Below are 22,267 nucleotides of genomic sequence, written 5' to 3' on the forward strand. Positions count from 1 at the left end.
GCCTGCCACGCAGTTTCCTCGTGGAATGCATTGTAATTGGCCATAATCGCGTCCAAAAATGCCGATTACGAAAACTTGAAATCGGCCATGCCGATAAATCGGTCGACCTCTACAACATACACTTAGTATTACTGTCTTAGCTACAGTATACCTGGCATATTGCAGCATACAATACATTTTTGGACTCACCTTGTTGGGCTGTGCTCACTTGAACAGGAAGGTGGAGCGGGGGTCCATCGTGGGCAAACTTTGCCATCAAAGTGTGGCATTCTAAGTTTATGGTGCTTTCAAGACAACTGGGTCGAATCATGACGTTTAGGTTCTTCAGGTCGAAGCTCCAGAAAGAGGCCATGGTTCCTGACTTGGAATTCCGAGTTGGATGACCGTTCAAAACTTATTTTCCCAGTCGAAGCTAAAAAAAAGTTCCCAGTTTTCTTGGAACTCACTGAATTCTGAGATTTCAAAAAATAAAAACGTTTTAATGGGTCTACTCTATTAAAGCACTACAATATAGTGATAGACAAACAGCATTCCATATTCCAGCAGATTGGTTTGACCGACTAGGCTATGGTTCAAACCTAGGTCTCAAGCATACCAAGACCGTTAGCCCGCTGAGCAAAAGTCATTTGCTTGGGGAGCTAATGCAATTTAGTTACCAATTTCGCAGTCACGGGTCAATGAACCATCTCCAACACATTAGCATATCATCAGACTGCCTTGCTGAAAAACAAAGCACACATTTTTTTCAAGAATGGATTTAATATCAATTTGAAATCATATGTTCTGTAACTCTTCATAATAGAAAATAGCAAGACTAGGAATTCCATATACATCAAACAAATTTATTGAATTACCTTCCAGAGGTCCAAACAATCATTCCAACTGTCCTGTTTTTGTCCAAGGCTGCGAAGCGATCAGTGAGATCAACCTGCCACTAAAACCCATTGTCTACAAGTTATAAAGTGAGTTTCTGTTCAATCATTAGTTTGATAGTAAAGCAATAGCTATTACATGTTACGCATCTAAATCCCACTTCCTTAGTGTTGGGACTGTTTTGACGCTTTGTTGAGATTCTGAATATGATGGGAGCATAAGGCTACTGGCATACATTGGGTACATTTGCGGTTGGGTTGACCTGATGGTAACTTGTGGAAAAAGCCAAACTAACAGGCAAGAGTTGAGCCAGAGAGATAAGTGGAAGATAGAAAGTGATGAACAAAACAAATGACAGTATTATGAACATCTAAAGCAATCTCAAACTTAAGAAAGCTTTATTGTTACTGTGCGTGTTCACCTAATACTTTCTAAACAGCTTTTACCACCAAATCCACTGTTTCTTCTGCCTTGCTTTGAAGCCCTATCCGTTCCCCACATTTGCCCCTCAACTGCTGAAGAGGGAAAACGTATCACTATAGAACAAAAAAAAAAGGAATTAGAAGTCCATAAGTCCATGGTGTCTCGTCCCTCGGGGGGATCAAAGAGCTGTGAACCAGCCAGGCCACCAGGAGGCTCCATCACTTTAGCCGCTGCACAATGACTGCGTTGAGCAGGTTGGCATCCCGCAGCGTCTGGCTCTCGTCAGTCAGCTCCTTGTTGGGGAAGGTTGTTATGAGCACAAACTCTGTCGCGGCCATTAAAGGTCGAGCTCCCACCACAAACTGACGCACGTCCGACACCCTGTGGACAAGAGAAATAATGGATAGAATATTTAATGTTGTTTGTAATGGTGGGAGTAAGGCGCTGTAGAGCTTAATGGTTCAAACTGACCTGTGAGTGTGGTTGAACTTCTGCACCAGTCTCCCCCCGTCGGCCAGTCTGATCTGGATGTTGGTCACGGGCTGGGAGGCGTCCAGGTTCACAGAGGCGATGGCCTGGGCCTCACTGGTTACCTGGTCCAGGTCCCCCATACGCGGAGCAGACACCAGTTCAGGGGTGGCACTGAGGCGGGAAAGAGACATTTATTGTGATTACTGTGTTTTACAGTTACATATCTAGAAAACACAACAAAAAAACGTAATCAAATACTTAATCACATTGTGCCATAACTTCCTTTTCTACCCCCTTGTGGTAATAAGGTGTAACAGCCACCCTATTCAATCAATCACACTTATTTATAAAGCCCTTCTTACATCAGCTGATGTCAAAGTGCTGCACAGAAACCCAGCCTAAAACCCCAAACGGCAAGCAATGCAGATGTAAAAGCATTTAATCTGAGAATCTTTGGTCTGTACCCAAATCTAAAAACCAGTGATGAAAAGCAGGTTATTTCTTCCATGGCAGGTGGACAGACAGGCGAGTTAATACAATTTACATTACCCTTCTAGAACAGTATTTCCCAACTTTGGTCTTCCAGTACCCCCAACAGCACACACTTTTGTTGTAGCCCTGGACAAAAACACCTGATTCAACTTGCCAAGGGCTTGATGATAAATTGACAAGTAGAATCAGGTGTGCTTGTCAGGGGCCACAACAAGTTATATGTACTGTTGGGGGTACTGGAGGACCTGAGTTAGGAAACACTGTTCTAGGTGATGCATTCTTTCAGAATAGAACGAGCTCACCTGCCCAGTTTCTGTCCTTCCCCGCCGAAAGCCTTGAAGGTAACCTTGGGTTTGGAGAAGTCCTCATCCCGATGGTCCTCCATATCCAAGTTGACCTGACCCCCCCGGGAGCGCTGTCTCAACTCCAAAGGAATTTCCCTGAAAGGATGAATGACTTCTTATGACAATGCTTTAGCAATGAGGAAACATACTTCAGAGGGAAACGTGTCCCCCAGCTGTCCAGTGCTGATCAGAATGTGTATGCCATAAATTCATTTCTAACTTAGTAAATGGATTTAGGAACATGTGACATGAGCAGCCAAGCATATAAACCGTATGACAAGCAGACCGTATGGACAGTGTACTCACCCCCTACGGATCGACTCCAGGAAAATGGCATTGCCAGGATCACTGTAGTTTCTGAGTTCACCGTCGCCCAGGCTGAAACCTGTCTTCCACAGCTTCAGGACTACATGCACCTTCAGCACGTAGTAAAAAAAATAGGCTACATCAAGTATACTAATGTAAATGTACTCTTCCGAGATCAAATTTATACTAGCAATACAAAATATCTAAAATAAATTCACTGTCAAACACTAACATCCTGCTGGCTGTTAGCAGCTCTTCTCTCTCCAGCCACATAAACAGGCTCCTCCTCAGGCGCTGCACCAAGCCGGTAGCCACCGCCAATGAACGGCTAGAGGGAGGGTTAGAAGAGAAAAAGAGTAAGTAAAACATTGTATACCTTGATGATTTAAGGTCAATTCCAAAACACAGGGATAACAACACATAGGTGCAGGACACAATTACTGAGAAGCTTTTCTTACCCTGGCTCGACTAGGCTCTCCTGGGCCTCTCCCAGCCTTCTCCACAGGTACGGCCCCATGCTCCTTAGCCCCCTTGAAGAGGTCCTCCACCACCTCATTAGAGCTCTTCTTCTTGGGGGGGCCCACAATCTGCTGCCCACTGCGTTCAGAACCCCCAGCAAAGAACCTAGAGGGTAGCAAAGGAAGAATGTGGATACAACACAATCAGAATTTTGGATCAACATCAATGCTGTGATTCAAATAAATCTAATCTTATTTGTCACATGCTTCAAAAGCAACAGATGTAGGCTAACAGTGAAAGGCTTACTTATGGGCCTTCCCAACAAACCAGAGAAATAAAAAATAATAAGATGAGGAGTGAATGAGTAATGATAACTTGGGTACACGGGGTACCTGAACCAAGTTAAAGTGCAGGGATACAAGGTAATTGAGGTACATATTCGTAGGGATAAAGTGACAAGGCAACAGTATAAACAAACAATAGCAGCAGCGTATGTGATGAGTCAAGAGTTAGTGCAAATAGGGTCAATGCAGATAGTTAACCAATAATAAATAGTTAGTTAACCCAGACTAACTAGCAGTCTTATGGCTTGGGGGTAGAAGCTGCTCAGGATCCTGTTGGTTCCAGACTTGGTGCATCGGTACCGCTTACCATGCAGTCGCAGAGAGAACAGTCTATGACTTGGGTGTCTGGAGTCTTGACAGTTTTTAGAGCCTTCCTCTGACGCTGCCTGGCAGGTAGCTCAGCCCCAGTGACGTACTGGGCCATACGCACTAGACTCTGTAGCACCTTGCGGTTGGATGCCGAGCAGTTGCCATTTCAAGTGGTGATGCAGCCAGTCAAGATGCTCTCAAATGGTACAGCTGTATAACTTTGAGGATCTGAGGGCATATGCCTAATCTTTTCAGCCTCCTGAGGGGAAAGCGGCATTGTCAACTGTGTTGGTGTGTGTGTGGACCATGATAATTCCTTAGTGAGGAACTTTATGCTCGACACACTCCACTACAGCCCCTCGTTTCTTGGTCACCTCCCTGACCACGGCCCTTCTCGCCCGATTGCACAGTTTGGCCGGGTGGCCAGCTCTAGGAAGAGTCTTGTTGGTTCCAAACTTCTTCCATTTAAGAATGATGGAGACCCCTGTGTTCTTGGGGATCTTCAATGCTGCAGAAATGTTTTGGTTCCCTTCCTCAGATCTGTGCCTCGACACAATCCTGTCTCGGAGCTCTAGGGACAATTCCTTCGACCTCGTGGCTCGGTTTTTGCTCTGACATGCACTGTCAACTGTGGGTCCTTATGTAGACAGGTGTGTGCCTTTCCAAATCATGTCCAATCAAATGAATTTACCACAGGTGGACTCCAATCAAGTTGTAGAAACATCTCAAGGATGGTCTGAATATTTGTTAATAAGATATGTTTTAGTTTTAACTTCTTGCGACTCTCAAACCCGGATCCTGGAGCGTAATCATCGCCTCAAACTAATTAGCATAACGCAGCGGACATAAATATCCCTAGAAAATCTTCCTATTCATGAAAATCACAAATGAAATATTGAGACACAGCTTAGCCTTTTGTTAATCACACTGTCATCTCAGATTTTCAAAATATGCTTTACAGCCAACGCTAGACAAGCATTTGTGTAAGTTTATCATAGCCTAGCATAGCATTATGCCCTGCTAGCAGCAGGCAACATTTTCACGAAAATAAGAAAAGCAATCAAATTAAATCGTTTACCTTTGAAGAACTTCGGATGTTTTCACTCAGGAGACTCCCAGTTAGATAGAAAATGTTCATTTTTTCCAAAAATATTATCTTTGTAGGCGAAATAGCTCCCGTTTGTTCTTCACGTTTGGCTGAGAAATCGACCGAAAAATGCAGTCACTACAACGCAAACTCTTTTCCAAATTAGCTCCATAATAATCGATAGAAACACGGCAAACGTTGTTTAGAATCAATCCTCAAGGTGTTTTTCACATATCTATTCGATAATATATCCGTCAGGACAATTGGTTTCTCATTAGAAGCGATTGGAATAATGGCTACCTCAGTACTTTACGCAAGATTTTCTGCCGGAGCCATCATGTGACCACTTGCTCAATGTGGTCCCTTACGGCTATTCTTCAACATAAATACGTAAAAAGACACCACAATGCTGTAGACACCTTGGGGAATATGTAGAAAAAGTAAGCTCATTCGTAGCCCATTCACAGCCATATAAGGAGTCATTGGCATGCAGTGCTTTCAAGATATGGGGCACTTCCTGATTGGATTTTTATCTGGGTTTTGCCTGTAACATCAGTTCTGTTGCACTCACAGACAATATCTTTGCAGTTTTGGAAACGTCAGTGTTTTCTATCCAAAGCTGTCAATTATATGCAGAGTCGAGCATCTTGTCGTGACAAAATATCCCGTTTACAACGGGAACGTTTATCCAAAAATGAAATACCGAGTTCCAAGAGGTTTTAAAAGATTTGCTAAAATATTGAAACCTGTGTTTGCTTTGTCATTATGGGATAGTGTGTAGATTGATGAGGAAAAATATTTAGTTTAGTTTAGAATAAGGTTGTAACGTAACGATGTGTAAAACGTCAAGGGGTCTGAATACTTTCAGAATGCACTGTAGGTGTTCCTCTTGGCCAGGTGTGAGAGGGAAGTGTGGAGTGCATGTGCATAAGAGAATGCATCATCTGTGGATCTGTTGGGGCGGTATGCGAATTGGAGTGGGTCCAGGGTTTCTGGGATGTCGTTGTTGATGTGAGCCATTATCAGCCTTTTAAAGCATTTCATGGCTACAGATGTGAGTGCTACGTGCCGAGTCATTTAGACAGGTTACCTTGGCGAACTTTGGCACAGGGACTATGGTGGTCTGCTTGAAACATGTAAGTATTACATACTGGGCCAGGGAGAGGTTCATAATGTCAGTTTAGACACTTGCAGGTCAGCGCATGGTCCGAATACACGTCCTGGTAATCCGTCTGCCCCCGCGGCCTTGTGAATGTTAAACTGTTTAAAGGCCTTACTTACATCAGCTATAGAGAGCGAGATCAGTCATCCGGAACAGCTGGTGCTTTCATGAATGGTTCAGTGTTGCTTTCCTCGAAGCGAGCATAGAAGAAACTTAGCTCGTCTAGTATGCTCGCGTCACTGGGCAGCTATCGGCTGGGTTTCCCTTTGTAATCCGTGATTGTTTGCCAGCCCTGCCCCATCCGACAAGCATCAGAGCCCGTGTAGTAGGATTCAAGCTTAGTCATGTATTGATGGCTTGGAAGTCGTAGCGAGATTTATTTTATACGTGTCCGGAGTAGTGTCCTGCTCCTTGAAAGCGGCAGCTCTAGCCTTTCAGCTCAGTGTGGGTGTTGCCTGTAATCCATGGCTTCTGGATGGGATATGTACATGCGGTCACTGTGGGGATGACTTTGTTGATGCACTTAACTTTTTAGTGACGGGGCAGTATTCGGAAATTTGGATGAATGACGTGCACAAAGTAAACAGCCTGTTACTCAGGCCCAGAAGCTAGGATATGCATATACTTGGTAGCATTGGATAGAAAACACTTTCTAAAAAACGTCAGGCGAAAACCCGAGGAAAATCCATCCAGGAAGTGGGATTTTTTTTAATGTGAGTGGTTTTCCATTGAATGCCTATTGACTATGTAATTGGTTAGGGCCCAGATTGCAGTTCCTGTGGCTTCCACTAGATGTCAGTCTTTAGACATGGTTTCAGGCTTGTTTTCTGAAAAACGACAAAGAAAAATACCTTTGGTCAGGGGACTGGGGAAGCATGCAGTACTGGTTTGCACGCCCTTGTTTTTTTCCCCTTTCTATTGAATATGCTATTGTCCGGTTGAAATATTATCAATTATTTAGATAAGACACCCTGAGGATTAGTTATAAACATCGTTTGACATGTTTCAACGAACTTTACCGGTACTATTAGGATGTACTCGTCTGCACGTTTTGACCGCCTTTGAGCCAGTGGATTACTGAACAAAACGCACCAACAAAAGAGTTTTCGGGATATAAAAAGGACTTTATCAAACATAACAGCCATTTATTGTTTTCCTGGGAACACAATAAATGTGATTGCAACCAGATGAAGCTCTTCAAAGGTAAGTGATTTATTTTATTGCTATTTCTGACTTGCGTGACTCCTCTGCTTGGTTGGAAAATGTTTGTATGCTTGTGTGTGGGGCACTGTCAGATAATTGCATGTTTGCTTTCACCGTAAAGCCTTTTGAAATCTGACAAAGCGGCTGGATTAACAAGAAGTTAATCTTTCAACCGATGTATAACACTTGTATTTTCATTTGTTTATTATTACTATTTCTGTCATTTGAAATTGGCGCTCTGCAATTTCACCGGATGTTGTCGCGGTGGGTCGCTAGCGGCACACCTGCGCCAAACAGGTTAATGAAGGCGGTGACTGATGTGTCCTGAAACAGTCCTTGACTTAGCATCCACTTCATCGGATCACCTCCATATTGAGCACGTCACTGGTACTTCCTGTTTGAGTTTTGGCTTGTAAGCCGAGATCAGGATGATAGAGTTATGGTCAGATTTGGCAACGGGAGGGTGGGGAGACCTTTGTATGCGTTTGTGTGTGGAGTAAAGATGATCTAGAGTGTTTCACCTCTAGCTGCACAGTGACATGCTGGTAAAAATGAGGTAAGATGAATTTCAGTTTCCCTGCATTAAATTCACTAGCCACTAGAAGCGGCGCCTCTGGATGTGCACTCTCTCGTTTGCTTATGGCCCTATACAGCTCATTGAGTGCGGTCTTAGTGCCAGCATCGGTTTGTGATGGTAAATATACAGCTACTGTTGACACCCAGCAGAATCTGTTGTGGCAGAAAGCAATACCAGCCTAGAGAGAACTGAATAGAGAAACCAAAATAGTTTTGGTACATTCTGGAGGCACCCTATACTGTCCAAAATACACACAGCCTAGGCCTACATGCAATGTGAAATGCATACACGCTAAAGTCATTGAAGTAAAGACAGACTTACCTTTCCCCTTCCTCCTCGTCACTGTCATCTTCTTCCTCGTGCATCATATCCCTGAAGGAGGTCACTCTATTTTCACTCCTTTACACACACAAAAAACAATGAATGACAATAGGGTGAAACATTAATCATGTAACATGAAATGTTTCATAGAATAATAATTTAAAAAATGACAAAGGCAACACTGAAAGGATATGGGCATCCTGTTTTAATGGTACATAGAATGACAGTGTAACAATAGATTTACATAGGTCAGTTAGCTATGTACCTGCCAGGCCCTGTGGAACGAGGCACAGAGGATCCACCACTCTCTGGCTGAGGTAATGTCACTATGTCATCCTCAGCACCATCTTCAAAGAAACTGGCCAGGGCAAGCTAAGGAAAGAGACCAAGATTCCATGTCATTCAAACGTCAAGATCTCAATGTCTAGTCAGAGTCTAAAGCTGATTACTAGCTATCTAAAGTTGGCTAGTTAGAGCTTAATTGTGAACTTGCCGAATTAAGTAGTAACTACCTACTAGTAGTTAGCTGAGAGGGATGTTCTTATACATATTATACTTGCTAGCAATTAACGTTAGGATGGGAAACATCTGATACATTAGCCATCATCTCAGTGACTAGTTGGAATATGTTGTTAGGTAGTTGTGAGGTTGGCTTACTGCTGGACCATAATATATGCCAATCTGATAGTTAGCTAACGCGTTAGTTACAATAGTTAGCTAAATTAGCCCCCCTAGCTAATCTGCTAGCTAGCTTGTTAGCCAGATAACATTAGTTAGCTAGAACGCAGTGAGCCATTCATAAATGAAACGGATTTGTTAGCAAGTTAACATTAAACTCGCTACTAGGCAGTGGTAGTAAAACATTGGTATCTGTGTGAAACGGATTGGTAGATAACTAGATACCAGGGAATATGACCGCAATGGTCACTCGATCTATTGTTGTGAGAAAGAGTGACTTGCAGAAACTAGTACAGTAGCTAGCCTGCTAGTAAGTGTTAGCTAGCTAACTAGATACTGTCATTCATATGTTGTTGTGAGTGAACTTCAAATATCACATGTAGTACAACTGGTAGGTCGATGTGACCAGCATGTACCTGCAAATCCCAACCGGCAGACTCCAAGAAAAAACGGGCCCTCTCTTCATCAACATCAGTAACAGCAACGAACTCCCTCACCGAGGATTCTTGGTCCGCCATTTTGATATGCCCATTCAATGACTGTTCCGACTCCAGTTGAGGAATCACCTACCAACTTGGTTCCTATCTCAGCTAAATGCAGTAGGCTACAGGAGGGTAAGGCAAACAGGCCTACATGTGAACAATGTTTATGACGTGTTGTATTTTCCTGACAAAGTTAATACATTTTATTTGGAGGAATAATATTTCACATAGATTTGACATTTATATCTAAAATTGTATTATCTGTAGGCTATTACCATAGTTACTGCTTCCAGGCCTCACAAAGATGAGGTGAATAAAGCCTAGTAGAGGCTACTATTACCATAACAAATATAGCAGTATTTTCTGCCATAACAAAGGGGCAATCTGGGATTTGAATAATCAACAAAGCAGTCACTGCCGCTTGTTTTTCTAAACAGCTGAGGGGTTGGACTGGAGCACTAACTACTCTCAAATTCATTGACAGACCATGAATGGGATCAACATTTTAGTTTTAACCACGTTTTTTAAGTCTATATTGGTGTTTGTTTACAATCAAAGCAGGCTTATATTTTGGGTTCTGATGGGTATATCAGTTCTACTATTAAATACTTTTTTGGGCATTTATAAGTTATATTCTTCAAGAATTCCCCTGGACTATCTGATAAGATTTCTATTTGAATTGTTTCTTCGTCGCTAATAGAGCTCGCCAGTTTATAGTCCTAAAAAACAGAAATTAGTTACCTTTGTTTTGTTTAGTCATTCCTATGCGGAAAATGAATGGGGATAAACGGCGAAAATAAGGTCAGAGTTTAACACAGGCTTAGGAGATCTTATATGTTTTGTTTTATAAGATAATATCAGTCAGTTAGCATGACCTTTATGAATTATGAAGCCTTTTATGTGCTTTGTGTTTCATTTTATTACGGAAATGCATCAAAATTCACAAGTGACGTTAGCTGATGAAGATTCTCATAGATGAAACTGTATCGGATCTCCTAAGCCTGTTTTTACCACAGACCTTATTTTTAGCATTTATCCAAAAACTCTACAAAACTCCATTTACTTTCCCATAGGCTTTGTCCAAAGAACCATGGCAGAGTTAGTCCGTACAAAAATAAGCCTTCACTATTGCTCTCTATAAAGAGGGCATTTAAACACTAACCATCTAATATATGCACTGAGTATGCCAAACATTAGGAACGTCTTCCTAATATTGAGTTGCAACAGGACCTTGTGAAGATGCTAGAGGAAACAGGTACAAAATGATCTATATCCACAGTACAATGAGTCCTATATCAACATAACCTGAAAGGCCACTCAGCAAGGATGAAGCCACTGCTACAAAGCAGCCATAAAAAAAGCCAGACTACGGTTTGCAACTGCACATGGGGACAAAGATCGTACTTTTTGTAGAAATGTCCTCTGGTCTGATGAAACAAAAATAGAACTGTTTGGCCATAATGACCAACGTTATGTTTGGAGGAAAAATTAGGAGACTTGCAAGAAGAACACCATCCCAACCATGAAGCACGGGGGTGACAGCATCATGTTGTCGTTGTGCTTTGCTGCTGGAGGGACTGGTGCACTTCACGAAATAGATGGCAACACGAGGAAGGAAAATGATGTGGATATGTTGAAGCAACATCTCAAGACATCAGTCAGGAAGTTAAAGCTTGGTCGCGAATAGGTCTTCCAAATGGACAATGACCCCAAGCATACTTCTAAAGTTGTGGCAAAATGGCTAAAGGACAACAAAGTCAAGGTATTGGAGTGGCCATCACAAAGCCCTGACCTCAATCCTATAGAAAATTTGTGGGCAGAACTGAAAAAGCGTGTGCGAGCAAGGAGGCCTACAAACCTGACTCAGTTACACCAGTTCTGTCAGGAGGAATGGGCCAACATTCACTTGTGGAAGGCTACCTGAATCATTTAACCCAAGTTAAATTTAAAGGCATTGCTACCAAATACTAATTGAGTGTATGTAAACGTCTGACCCACTGGGAATGTGATGAAAGAAGTAAAAGCTGAAATAAATCATTCTCGCTACTATTATTCTGACATTTCACATTCTTAAAATAAAGTGGTGATCCTAACTGACCTAAGACAGGGAATTTTTACTCTGATTAAATGTCAGGAATTGTGAAAAACTGAGTTTTTAAATGTATTTTGCTAAGGTGTATGTAAACTTCCGACTTCAACTGTATGTGTTAATTAGTTTACGCACACTGTTTGTCTACTGTTGTGACTAAGATGAAGATCAGATAAAATTTTATGACTAATTTGTGCAGAATTTATTATTCTTGCTACTGTACAGTGATTGAAGTGGATTTAACTAGTGACATTAATAAGGGATCATAGACTGACCAGGTGAATCCAGTTGAAAGCTATGTCATGGAAAGCAGGTGTTCTTAATGTTTTGTATTATCAGTGTAGATTCATGAATTGACCATAGTGTGTGGCCATAAAAAACACTAATTTTCCTGTTTTCTTTTGCTCAGGTGTGAAAACAGCTTGGCCAGGGCATTTTTGTTTATGTTAAGATTTCAAATAGCATTTTAACAATTTAATTAAGACTAGCTTATCAAAACTATTAGCATAGTCAATATATCAATGTTTTCACTAATAAATAAATATAATACATTCTGGTTCCTTGATTCCTGGAGTTATGCCTCCAGTTCACCTAGAATCAAACTGATGTGCCGCACATAAGTAGACTAATTCATTGTCATATTGCGCCACTAGATGGCAACAAAATATACAAATTGGTTTAGACCTGGAGCACCTGCTACCTCACATTGGAAATACCGCTTGCAGCTTCAATTGCTGGTCTTCATAAAAATATTTTTAAAAGGTATTGTACATCCATACTCTCTTTCTAAGGGAGATGCTCTGTGACTCCTCACAAGGTCACACTGATTACACCTGTCATGTTGCTTACCTACTCCAGCAGCCATAAGTTAGCTCTGGACTGAAACTCCTCTGTGTGAAATGAAATGTACACAAAGAAAATCTATCACGTCACCACAGATCCCCGTTTCTGAAAACGATTATCCTAAACCAACATTCTAAAGAAAAAATATCTAATTTGTGATATAGCTCACCTTTGTTCCCAAACATCTATGTTCCAGACATGTAATACGTGACCTGTGTAATGCAAATGTAGTGTAATGAAAATCTGTTGATGTGTCCTTGAGCACAGCACTTAACCCTAATTGCTCCTGTAAGTCACTGAATAAGAGTGTCTGCTAAATGACAAATGTGTAACATCACAGAGCACCCACAGGGAGCCAGACAGCTAAGCAGGCTTTAGATAGGGAGCTTCTTAAAAGCAGGCTTTAGATGGGGAGCTTCTTAATTGTTTCTGGAGGGAAATAAAAAGATGGATTTTTAATGTGCTCGTAGCCGTTTGATCTTCAAGGCTAATTAAATGTAAAAAATCCTTGCTGTCACCAAGTAACTCTCAGCCCCCGTCCCTCAACATCCTTTATGCACAAACACACACACGCACGTGTACACACACACACACACACACACACACACACACACACAGAGAGACTGATTAAGTTGTTTTGCATACAGAAATAACTATTTAACATTTCAGGAGTGGTTTCAGTGACGACATTTTTTTGTTTTTCCCGCCTCAGTTTTTCTTATTGCCCAGGGTCTGAACAATGAGGCAACAGTGCATAGATACAGAGCAAGAGAGTGAGCGCCAGACCCCTGAGACATAAGGATTCATAGACCTATGATTCAAGAATAAGACAACAATGTGCACTGTAGAATTTTTCATTTAATAAATTGGTTTATTTAGAAGATCGCCTTGAGAGAGGAGAGTTTATGATGAGTGAGACTGTAGCAAAGGCAGACATGGAAGCAAATACCATTATCAGTGGTTGGGTTTATATTCCTGATTAACAGTAAGGCGATTGTACAACCTTTGATTTTGGTAGTATAATGTAATTAAGTAACGTTAAAAACAGCATGAGTGGCTTGTGGGAGTTGATACGGGCATCTGCCAAGCACCATAAACCAGAGAAAAAAGAGACAACACTCACAAAAGTGGTAAAACACTCACAGGAGTGGTGAATTTACCCTGCTCTCAATTCCTACCTCAGGCAATAGCACCATGTCGTAAAATAACCGTTGCGTCTTTTATGACTCCTGATAGTTTAAGACGGGTGGGTCCTCTTTCCTCCCTTCCTCCCTCTCTCTTCCTTCCACACCCTACTTGTCAGTTGATGGAAAAGGGGTGACCTTATGACCTGCGGGGCACATAGGATTTGTTTCAGAAACATAAAAACATTGTCAGTGGCGTAAAGTACTTAAGTAAAAATACTTTGAAGTACTAATTAAGTAGTTTTTTGGGGTATTTGTACTTTACTTTACTATTTTTTGGGGGGGGACAACTTTTAATTTTACTTCACTAGATTCCTAATGAAAATAATGTACTTTTTACTCCATACATTTTCCCTGACACCCAAAAGTACATTTTGAATGCTTAGCAGGACAGGAAAATGGTCCAATTCACGCACAAGAGAACATCCCCTGGTCATCCCTACTATGGCCTCTGATCTGGCAGACTCACTAAAGACACATGCTTTGTTTGTAAATTATGTCTGAGTGTTAGAGTGTTCCCCTGGCTATCCATAAATTATAAAAACAATCAAATCATGCCGTCTTGGTCTGCTTAATATAAGGAATTTGAAATTATTTATACTTTTACTTTTGATACTTAAGTACATTTTATCAATTACATTTACTTTTGATACTTAAGTATACAGTATTTAAAACCAAATACTTTTAGACTTTTGCTCAAGTAGTAATTTTACTGGGTGACGTTCACTTTTACTTGAGACATTTTCTATTAAGGTATCTTTACTTTTAATCAAGCTTGACTAATTGGATACTTTTTCCACCACTGAATATTTTTACAGACGTTCGAGTATGATTTAAACATTTGAAAGAGATTGAACTGTCTGCCCAGAACAATTTATCCACTGTGCTTGAATTTGTGTTTAATCATTTTCATCTCTCATTCTGAATCTCCATCCTTGTTGTGCATTCCCCATGTGTGTGGCTGTATGCAGATAAGGTCATTATATATCTCCCTGGTTTGGCACTGAGTGAGGAAAGATCTGTGGTAGGGAAAGCAAAAACAGTAGCATCCTCTGAAATTACTGTGATGTAAATCTTCAGCCCTAATGACCTAAATACGGAAGGGCTTGTCCCCCAAGTTATTCCCTGGGTTTTAACATTTTATTGTGCTGCTGCACGGGCTCAGACATAGAGATGGTGTGGTATCAACAGGAAGGAGTCAACTAAGGGGCTGGAGATGTGCTGGAGACACAGGAGATGAACTTATCTCCCTGTTTTGAGTGTCCCTTCCACTCTAGTTTAGACCCCCCCATTCCCCCCCCCCCCCCCCCCCCCCCCACACACACACACACACACACTGACCTTGCTCATTTGTAACTCTGACATTTTAATCAGTAAGTCAAAACTGCATGCAATGGCACCCCTCCATCCACACGCAGTCTCTTTCTTATCTTCCTCCCTCACTCCCTCTCCTATCTATCTACCTCCCTATCTACCTATCTTTTATCTACCTCCCTTCCTCACTCACTCCCTCTATATCTATCTACCTCCCTATCTACCTATCTTTTATCTACCTACCTTCCTCCCTCACTCCCTCTCCTATCTATCTTCCTACCTTCCTCCCTCACTCCCTCTCCTATCTATCTTCCTACCTACCTTCCTCCCTCACTCCCTCTATATCTACCCACCTCCTTATCTACCTATCTACCTTCCCACCGAACTACTCTACACCCGTAGAAAAAAAAGGCGCTATCTAGAACCTAAAAGGGTTATTTGGCTGTCCCCATAGGAGAACCCTTTGAAAAACATGTTGGGGTTCAAGGTACAAGAACCCATTTGGTTCCAGCTAGAACCGTTTTCGGTCCATGTAAAACCCCTTCAACACAGGGTTCTACATGAAACCCCAAAGGGTTCTCTTTTTGGGGACAGCTGAAGAACCCTTTCGGAACCACCAAAGTCTAATTAACTAACCTACCCGTCTGTTCTTCCTTCCTTCCGTCCATGCGTCTCCCCACCTCTCGGATAGCAGAGATGCACAACAGTCTATCTTCACACCAAACACGACATCACCAACACAATCTCACACCTGAGAGGAGGTCTGTTCTATTCTCATCTCCATGGCAGCAGGATATAACATGTCCTCTTGTATATCCTGGTTAGCAGAACTAGACCACATAGAATGGCTCTTTATAGAGATTCCAACCATATCACCTCTTGTTCTAAGGTTATAGGGCCATAAGGACAATGTACCCCTTGACTTTAGCTAGTTCTATGTCTCCTCATGATTTGATTAACAGACAATGAGAAACAGCCGATCCAGGCCCTCTGGGAGGTTTCAAGTGTTTGAGGGGATAGGAGGATCCATTCAATTCCAGTCAGACAGCCATAAATCTGAGACACTCAGCCCAGATTTAACACAAGTCACAGTGTTCATTTCACATTCTGCTCCCTCCAACAGCAGGGAAGGTCAAGCACTAGGCACACACCATTGTTCCTGAAGGACACACTGGCCTTCCATCACTGCCCTGTAAAGTTTAATTAAACATGGTGATTTACGGTGAAAGAGATGGACGAAAAACCACAATGATATGTTAGAAACAGAAAATTAATTCTGTTCTAAAAAACATATTATCCTCGAATTGAATTTCCTTTTAATCATTCAGAATTGTATGAACGGTGTTATTGGACCAATTAAACTGTATAAAGAACAGTTTCCATGTACAATATCTAGTCTGCTGCCCTTAATTGGTTCATGTGCATTTCTGGTTCAATTGTTCTGTATTTAAAATGCATTATAATTTACACACCCTCCCCCCTCAAAATAATCGCCTAATATGCTCATCTGGATTCATAGCCGCTCGTGGCATCTCAGAATAATATAATTATTTAACCATGTTCGGAAACAAAGGGAGTCAATTGGTGCTATAAAGCCTCGAGCTCTCCCTTGCACAAGCCAATGCCCTAGATCTCAGCTGACATTTGGCTGTCTTTATTGTCTAACTGTCTGTGTGCTGATATGCGTTTGGGGAAGGGGTCTGTATGGCAAAGCAGTGATGATAGTTCACCTGGGCCACATAGCAATGATGTCTGTCTTGCGTTTTTGTTTTGTTTCCCTGGCAAAAAAAATACATAATTGAGCTGAACTAATGAATATAGAGCAGATGATGGTGTGGCCCAAGGCTCACCTGTGTCTGTGTCCTCCTGCTACTCTCTGATAGCTCTGTTTTGGGATAATGATTTTCTTGGATCGATATCTGAGAAACGGATTTGGTCCTGTTGGCTTGTTGATGCTGGAAATACGGAGGCTAATTAAATATTAATGTCCCTCCTAGAAACGGTGCTCCATAGGAGAACCATTTGAAAAAACTTTTTTGGTTCCAGGTAGAACCCTTTTAGGTTCCATATAGAACACGTTCCACAGAGGGTACTACATGGAACTCAAAAGAGTTCTACCAGGAACACAAAAAGATTATCCTATGGGGACAGGAGAAGAATCAATTTAGTGGATTCGGCTATTTCAGCCACACCCGTTGCTGACAGGTGCATCAAATCGACCACACAGCCATGCAATCTCCATAGACAAACATTGGCAGTAGAATGGCCTTACTGAAGAGCTCAGTGGCTTTCGACATGGCACCATCATAGGATGCCACCTTTAGAACAAGTCAGTTTGTCAATTTTGTTCCCTGCTAGAGCTGCCCCGGTCAACTGTAAGTGCTGTTTTTGTGAAGTGGAAAAATCTAGGAGCAACAACGGCTCAGCCGTGAAGGGATAGGCCACACAAGCTCACAGAAAGGCACCGGCGAGTGCTTAGGTGCATAACGCGTAAGAATTGACTCCTCGTTTGTAACATTCACTACAGAGTTCCAAACCGCCTCTGGAAGCAACGTCAGCACAAGAACTGTTCGTCAGGAGCTTCATGAAATGGGTTTCCATGGCCGAGCAGCCCCATACAAGACTGCTACTTGCCTGAATGCATAGTGCCGACTGTAAAGTTTGGTGGAGGAGAAATAATGGTCTGGGGCTGCTTTTCATGGTTTGAGCCGAGGTTCCAGTTGAAGGGAAATCGTATGACTAAAACAAATCAATTCTAAAAGCTTTAACAAGAGCAAGGTATTGTGTTTCACTTGAAAACAGCATAACATTTTGTAAAAGCAGAATATTTCAGGTCATCCTAGACAATTCTGTGCTTCCAATTTTGTGTCAACATTTTGGGCAAGGCCCTTTCTTGTTTCAGCATTGCAATACCGCGGTGCATGAAGCGATGTCCATGCAGAAATTGTTTTTTGAGATCGGTGTGGAATAACATGACTGGTCTGCCCAGAACCCTGACCTCATCCCCTCAACACCTTTGGGATGAATTGGAACGCCAACTGAGAGCCAGGCTTAATCGCCCAAAACTCACTAAAGCTCTTGTGACTGTATGGAAGAGAAGTCCCTGCAGTAATTTTCCAACATCTAATGGAAATCCTTCTCAGAAGAGTGGAGGCTATTCTAGCAGCAAAGGCGGGACCAACTCCATATTAATGCCAATGATTCTGGAACGAGATGTTCGACGAGCAGGTGTCCATAAACGTTTGGTAATGTAGTGTGTGTGTGTGTGTGTGTGTGTGTGTATATATATACACACACACACACACACACACACACACACACACACACACACACACACACACACACAGTGGGGCAAAAAAAGTATTTAGTCAGCCACCAATTGTGCAAGTTCTCCCACTTAAAAAGATGAGAGAGGCCTGTAATTTATCATAGGTACACTTCAACTATGACATACAAAAGGAGGGAAAAAAATCCAGAAAATCACATTGTAGGATTTGTAATGAATTTATTTGCAAATTATGGTGCAAAATAAGTATTTGGTCAATAACAAAAGTTTATCTCAATACTTTGTTATATACTCTTTGTTGGCAATGACAGAGGTCAAACGTTTTCTGTAAGTCTTCACAAGGTTTTCACACACTGTTGCTGGTATTTTGGCCCATTCCTCCATGCAGATCTCCTCTAGAGCAGTGATGTTTTGGGGCTGTTGCTGGGCAACACAGACTTTCAACTCCCTCCAAAGATTTTCTATGGGATTGAGATCTGGAGACTGGCTAGGCCACTCCAGGACCTTGAAATGCTTCTTACGAAGCCACTCCTTCGTTGCCCGGGCGGTGTGTTTGGGATCATTGTCATGCTGAAAGACCCAGCCACGTTTCATCTTCAATGCCCTTGCTGATGGAAGGAGGTTTTCACTCAAAATCTCACGATACATGGCCCCATTCATTCTTTCCTTTACACGGATCAGTCGTCCTGGTCCCTTTGCAGAAAAACAGCCCCAAAGCATGATGTTTCCATCCACATGCTTCACAGTAGGTATGGTGTTCTTTGGATGCAACTCAGCATTCTTTGTCCTCCAAACACGACGAGTTGAGTTTTTACCAAAAAGTTCTATTTTGGTTTCATCTGACCATATGACATTCTCCCAATCTTCTTCTGGATCATCCAAATGCTCTCTAGCAAACTTCAGACGAGCCTGGACTTTACTGGCTTAAGCAGGGGGACACGTCTGGCACTGCAGGACTTGAGTCCCTGGCGGCATAGTGTGTTACTGATGGTAGGCTTTGTTACTTTGGTCCCAGCTCTCTGCAGGTCATTCACTAGGTCCCCCCCGTGTGGTTCTGGGATTTTTGCTCACCGTTCTTGTGATCATTTTGACCCCACGGGGTGAGATCTTGCCTGGAGCCCCAGATCGAGGGAGATTATCAGTGGTCTTGTATGTCTTCCATTTCCTAATAATTGCTCCCACAGTTGATTTCTTCAAACCAAGCTGCTTACCTATTGCAGATTCAGTCTTCCCAGCCTGGTGCAGGTCTACAATTTTGTTTCTGGTGTCCTTTGACAGCTTTTTGGTCTTGGCCATAGTGGAGTTTGGAGTGTGACTGTTTGAGGTTGTGGACAGGTGTATTTTATACTGATAACAAGTTCAAACCGGTGCCATTAATACAGGTAACGAGTGGAGGACAGAGGAGCCTCTTAAAGAAGAAGTTACAGGTCTGTGAGAGCCAGAAATCTTGCTTGTTTGTAGGTGACCAAATACTTATTTTCCACCATAATTTGCAAATAAATTAATTAAAAATCTACAATGTGATTTTCTGGATTTTTTTTTTCTTCTAATTTTGTCTGTCATAGTTGAAGTGTACCTATGATGAAAATTACAGGCCTCTCTCATCTTTTTAAGTGGGAGAACTTGCACAATTGGTGGCTGACTAAATACTTTTTTGCCCCACTGTATACAGTATGAAATGCTTGTAAATATAGTTCAGTATTCCATAGTAACATCTGACAAAAATATCTAAAGACACTGAAGCAGCAAACTTTGTGTGAAACTCGAAATTGAGTGCAGGTGCATCCTGTTTCCATTGATCATCCTTGAGACGTTTCTACAACTTTACCAAATTTACCTGTGGTAAATTCAATTGATTGGACATTATTTGGGCACACACCTGTCTATATAAGGACCCACAGTTGACAGTGCATGTCAGAGTAAAAACCAAGCCATGAGGTCAAAGGAATTGTCCCTAGGGCTCTGGGACAAGATTGTGTTGAGGCACAGATTTGGGCAAAGGTACCAAAACATTTCTGCAGCATTGAAGATCCCAAGAAACACAGTGGTCTCCATCATTATTAAATGGAAGAAGTTTGGAACCACAAACTCTTCCTAGAGCAGGCCGCCCGGCCAAACTGAGCCAAAAACTGAGCGGAACAGATATGACAGCTTGTTACACAAAAGAAAAGGGCTGGGTTTGAGTGAAAGAGCGGGAAGACTGAGGAACAAAGGGCGAAGCTGTGCTATCGTAAATACAGTATCTTGTGCATTCTAAATTACCGCCCATTTGCAAAAGGAAAATGCAATAAATATTTACTTTGTCTGTTCCTTCCTAACCTGCGTTTGCAGCTGCTGTTGCAAACTCAACGGCTAGTAGTGACTTCACTTCTGTAGTGAATAAGAGTTAAAAGTTCATACCATTCGCAACCAAAGCTCACGCTGATGTTGGCTTCGTTCTGTAGTTATTATCTGAACCATTCTGACATCGGACCATCGTCCTCACATCGTCGGAGCAGATGGTTCTGTTGCCGTCAAGGCTTTATATAGGAAGGTAGAGGAGGGCGTGTTTGAAAAGGTTTTATAGCCCATGTCCCTTCACAGGGGAGGGCCACTGATTGAGCAGTATGAAAACCCAAATCTTACATTTTAGAAGCTAAAATCACATTTCATCCCATCACGAATAATTTCATATTCAAACAGATAACTGATGTGTAGACTTTACACTGTAGAGTTTGTCATCTTATCATTGATGAGAATGTCTCAGATGACAACCAAACTTACATCATATTCATTAAGTACCACCACATATGTTCAATTGGTCGGATTACCAGAATATAGTTCATCCCCCCCCCCCCCCCCCCCCCCATCCTCCCCCCACCTTCTGATGTTCCCAGAATCTCTATGTTAACCAAGGTGTTTGCAAATGTAACATCAGTAGGGTAGAGAGAGGAAAAAGGGGGGAAGAGGTATTTATGACTGTCATAAACCAATCCCCAGGCCAATGTCATGACAGTAGAGTGGCCAGACGGAAGCCACTCCTCAGTAAAAGGCACATGACAGCCCATGATTAACAAGATTCTCTAGTCTGATAAAAACCTAGATTGAACTCTTTGGCCTGAATGCCAATTGTCATGTCTGGGGGAAACCTGGCACCATCCCTACGGTGAAACATGGTGGTGGCAGCATCATACTGTGGGGATGATTTTCAGCGGCAGGGATTGGGAGACTAGTCAGGATCAAGGCAAAGATGAACGGAGCGAAGTACAGCGAGATCCTTGATGAAAACCTGTTCCAGAGTGCTCAGGACCTCAGACTGGAGCGAAGGTTCACCTTCCAACAGGACAACGTCCATAAGCACACAGCAAAGACAACGCAGGAGTGGCTTCGGAACAAGTCTCTGAATGTCCTTGAGTGGCACAGCCAGAGCCCCAACCTGAACCCAATCAAACATCTCTGGAGAGACCTGAAAATAGCTGTGCAGCGACGCTCCCCATCCAACCTGACAGAGCTTGAGAGGATCTACAGAGAAGAATGGGAGAAACTCCCCAAATGCAGATGTACCAAGCTTGTAGTGTCATACCTAAGAAGACTCTTTGCTGTAATCACTGCCAAAGTTGCTTCAGCAAAGTACTGAGTAAAAGGTCTGAATGCTTATGTAAATGTGATATTTCAGTTTTGAAATATCACATTTTTAGCAAAATTGTCTATAAACCAGTTTTTGCTTTGTCATTATGGGCTATTGTGTGTAGATTGATGAGGGGGAAAAACACAATGTAATCCATTTTAGAATAAGGCTGTAATGTAACAAAATGTGGAAAAAGTCAATGGGTCTGAACACTTTCCCAATGCACTGTATGTGTGTGTGTATATGTGTGTGTGTGTATGTATGTATATATATATATATATATATATATATGTGTGTGTATATACCGGATAGGTGCAATGAAATATGTTGTTTTACAGGGTCAGCCATAGTAGTACGGCACCCCTGGAGCAAATTAGAGGTAAGTGCTTTGCTCAAGGGCACATTCACAAATG

The 22,267-nt window shown here is 42.1% G+C and overlaps 1 protein-coding gene across 2 annotated transcripts; it reads right to left on the reverse strand.

Annotated features, from left to right (window-relative positions):
* Positions 1 to 739: 739 nt before the first annotated feature.
* Positions 740 to 9,651, reverse strand: LOC110532253 (NSFL1 cofactor p47). Of its 2 annotated transcripts, none has more exons than XM_021615982.2 (9): positions 9,466 to 9,651; positions 8,637 to 8,743; positions 8,372 to 8,449; positions 3,368 to 3,533; positions 3,142 to 3,237; positions 2,910 to 3,019; positions 2,562 to 2,699; positions 1,768 to 1,938; positions 740 to 1,677 (listed from the first exon to the last, which is right to left on the reverse strand). In XM_021615982.2, exons 1-9 carry the CDS (start codon positions 9,565 to 9,567, stop codon positions 1,515 to 1,517), a joined length of 1,131 nt encoding a protein of 376 aa, XP_021471657.2. In that variant the 5' UTR covers positions 9,568 to 9,651; the 3' UTR covers positions 740 to 1,514. The 2 variants fall into 2 exon arrangements, with proteins under 2 accessions (XP_021471657.2, XP_021471656.2); XM_021615981.2 differs by having other exon boundaries at positions 2,910 to 3,022.
* Positions 9,652 to 22,267: the final 12,616 nt, after the last annotated feature.

Source organism: Oncorhynchus mykiss, chromosome 9 (assembly GCF_013265735.2).
Source record: "Oncorhynchus mykiss isolate Arlee chromosome 9, USDA_OmykA_1.1, whole genome shotgun sequence".
In the NCBI taxonomy this organism is placed as follows: domain Eukaryota; kingdom Metazoa; phylum Chordata; class Actinopteri; order Salmoniformes; family Salmonidae; genus Oncorhynchus; species Oncorhynchus mykiss.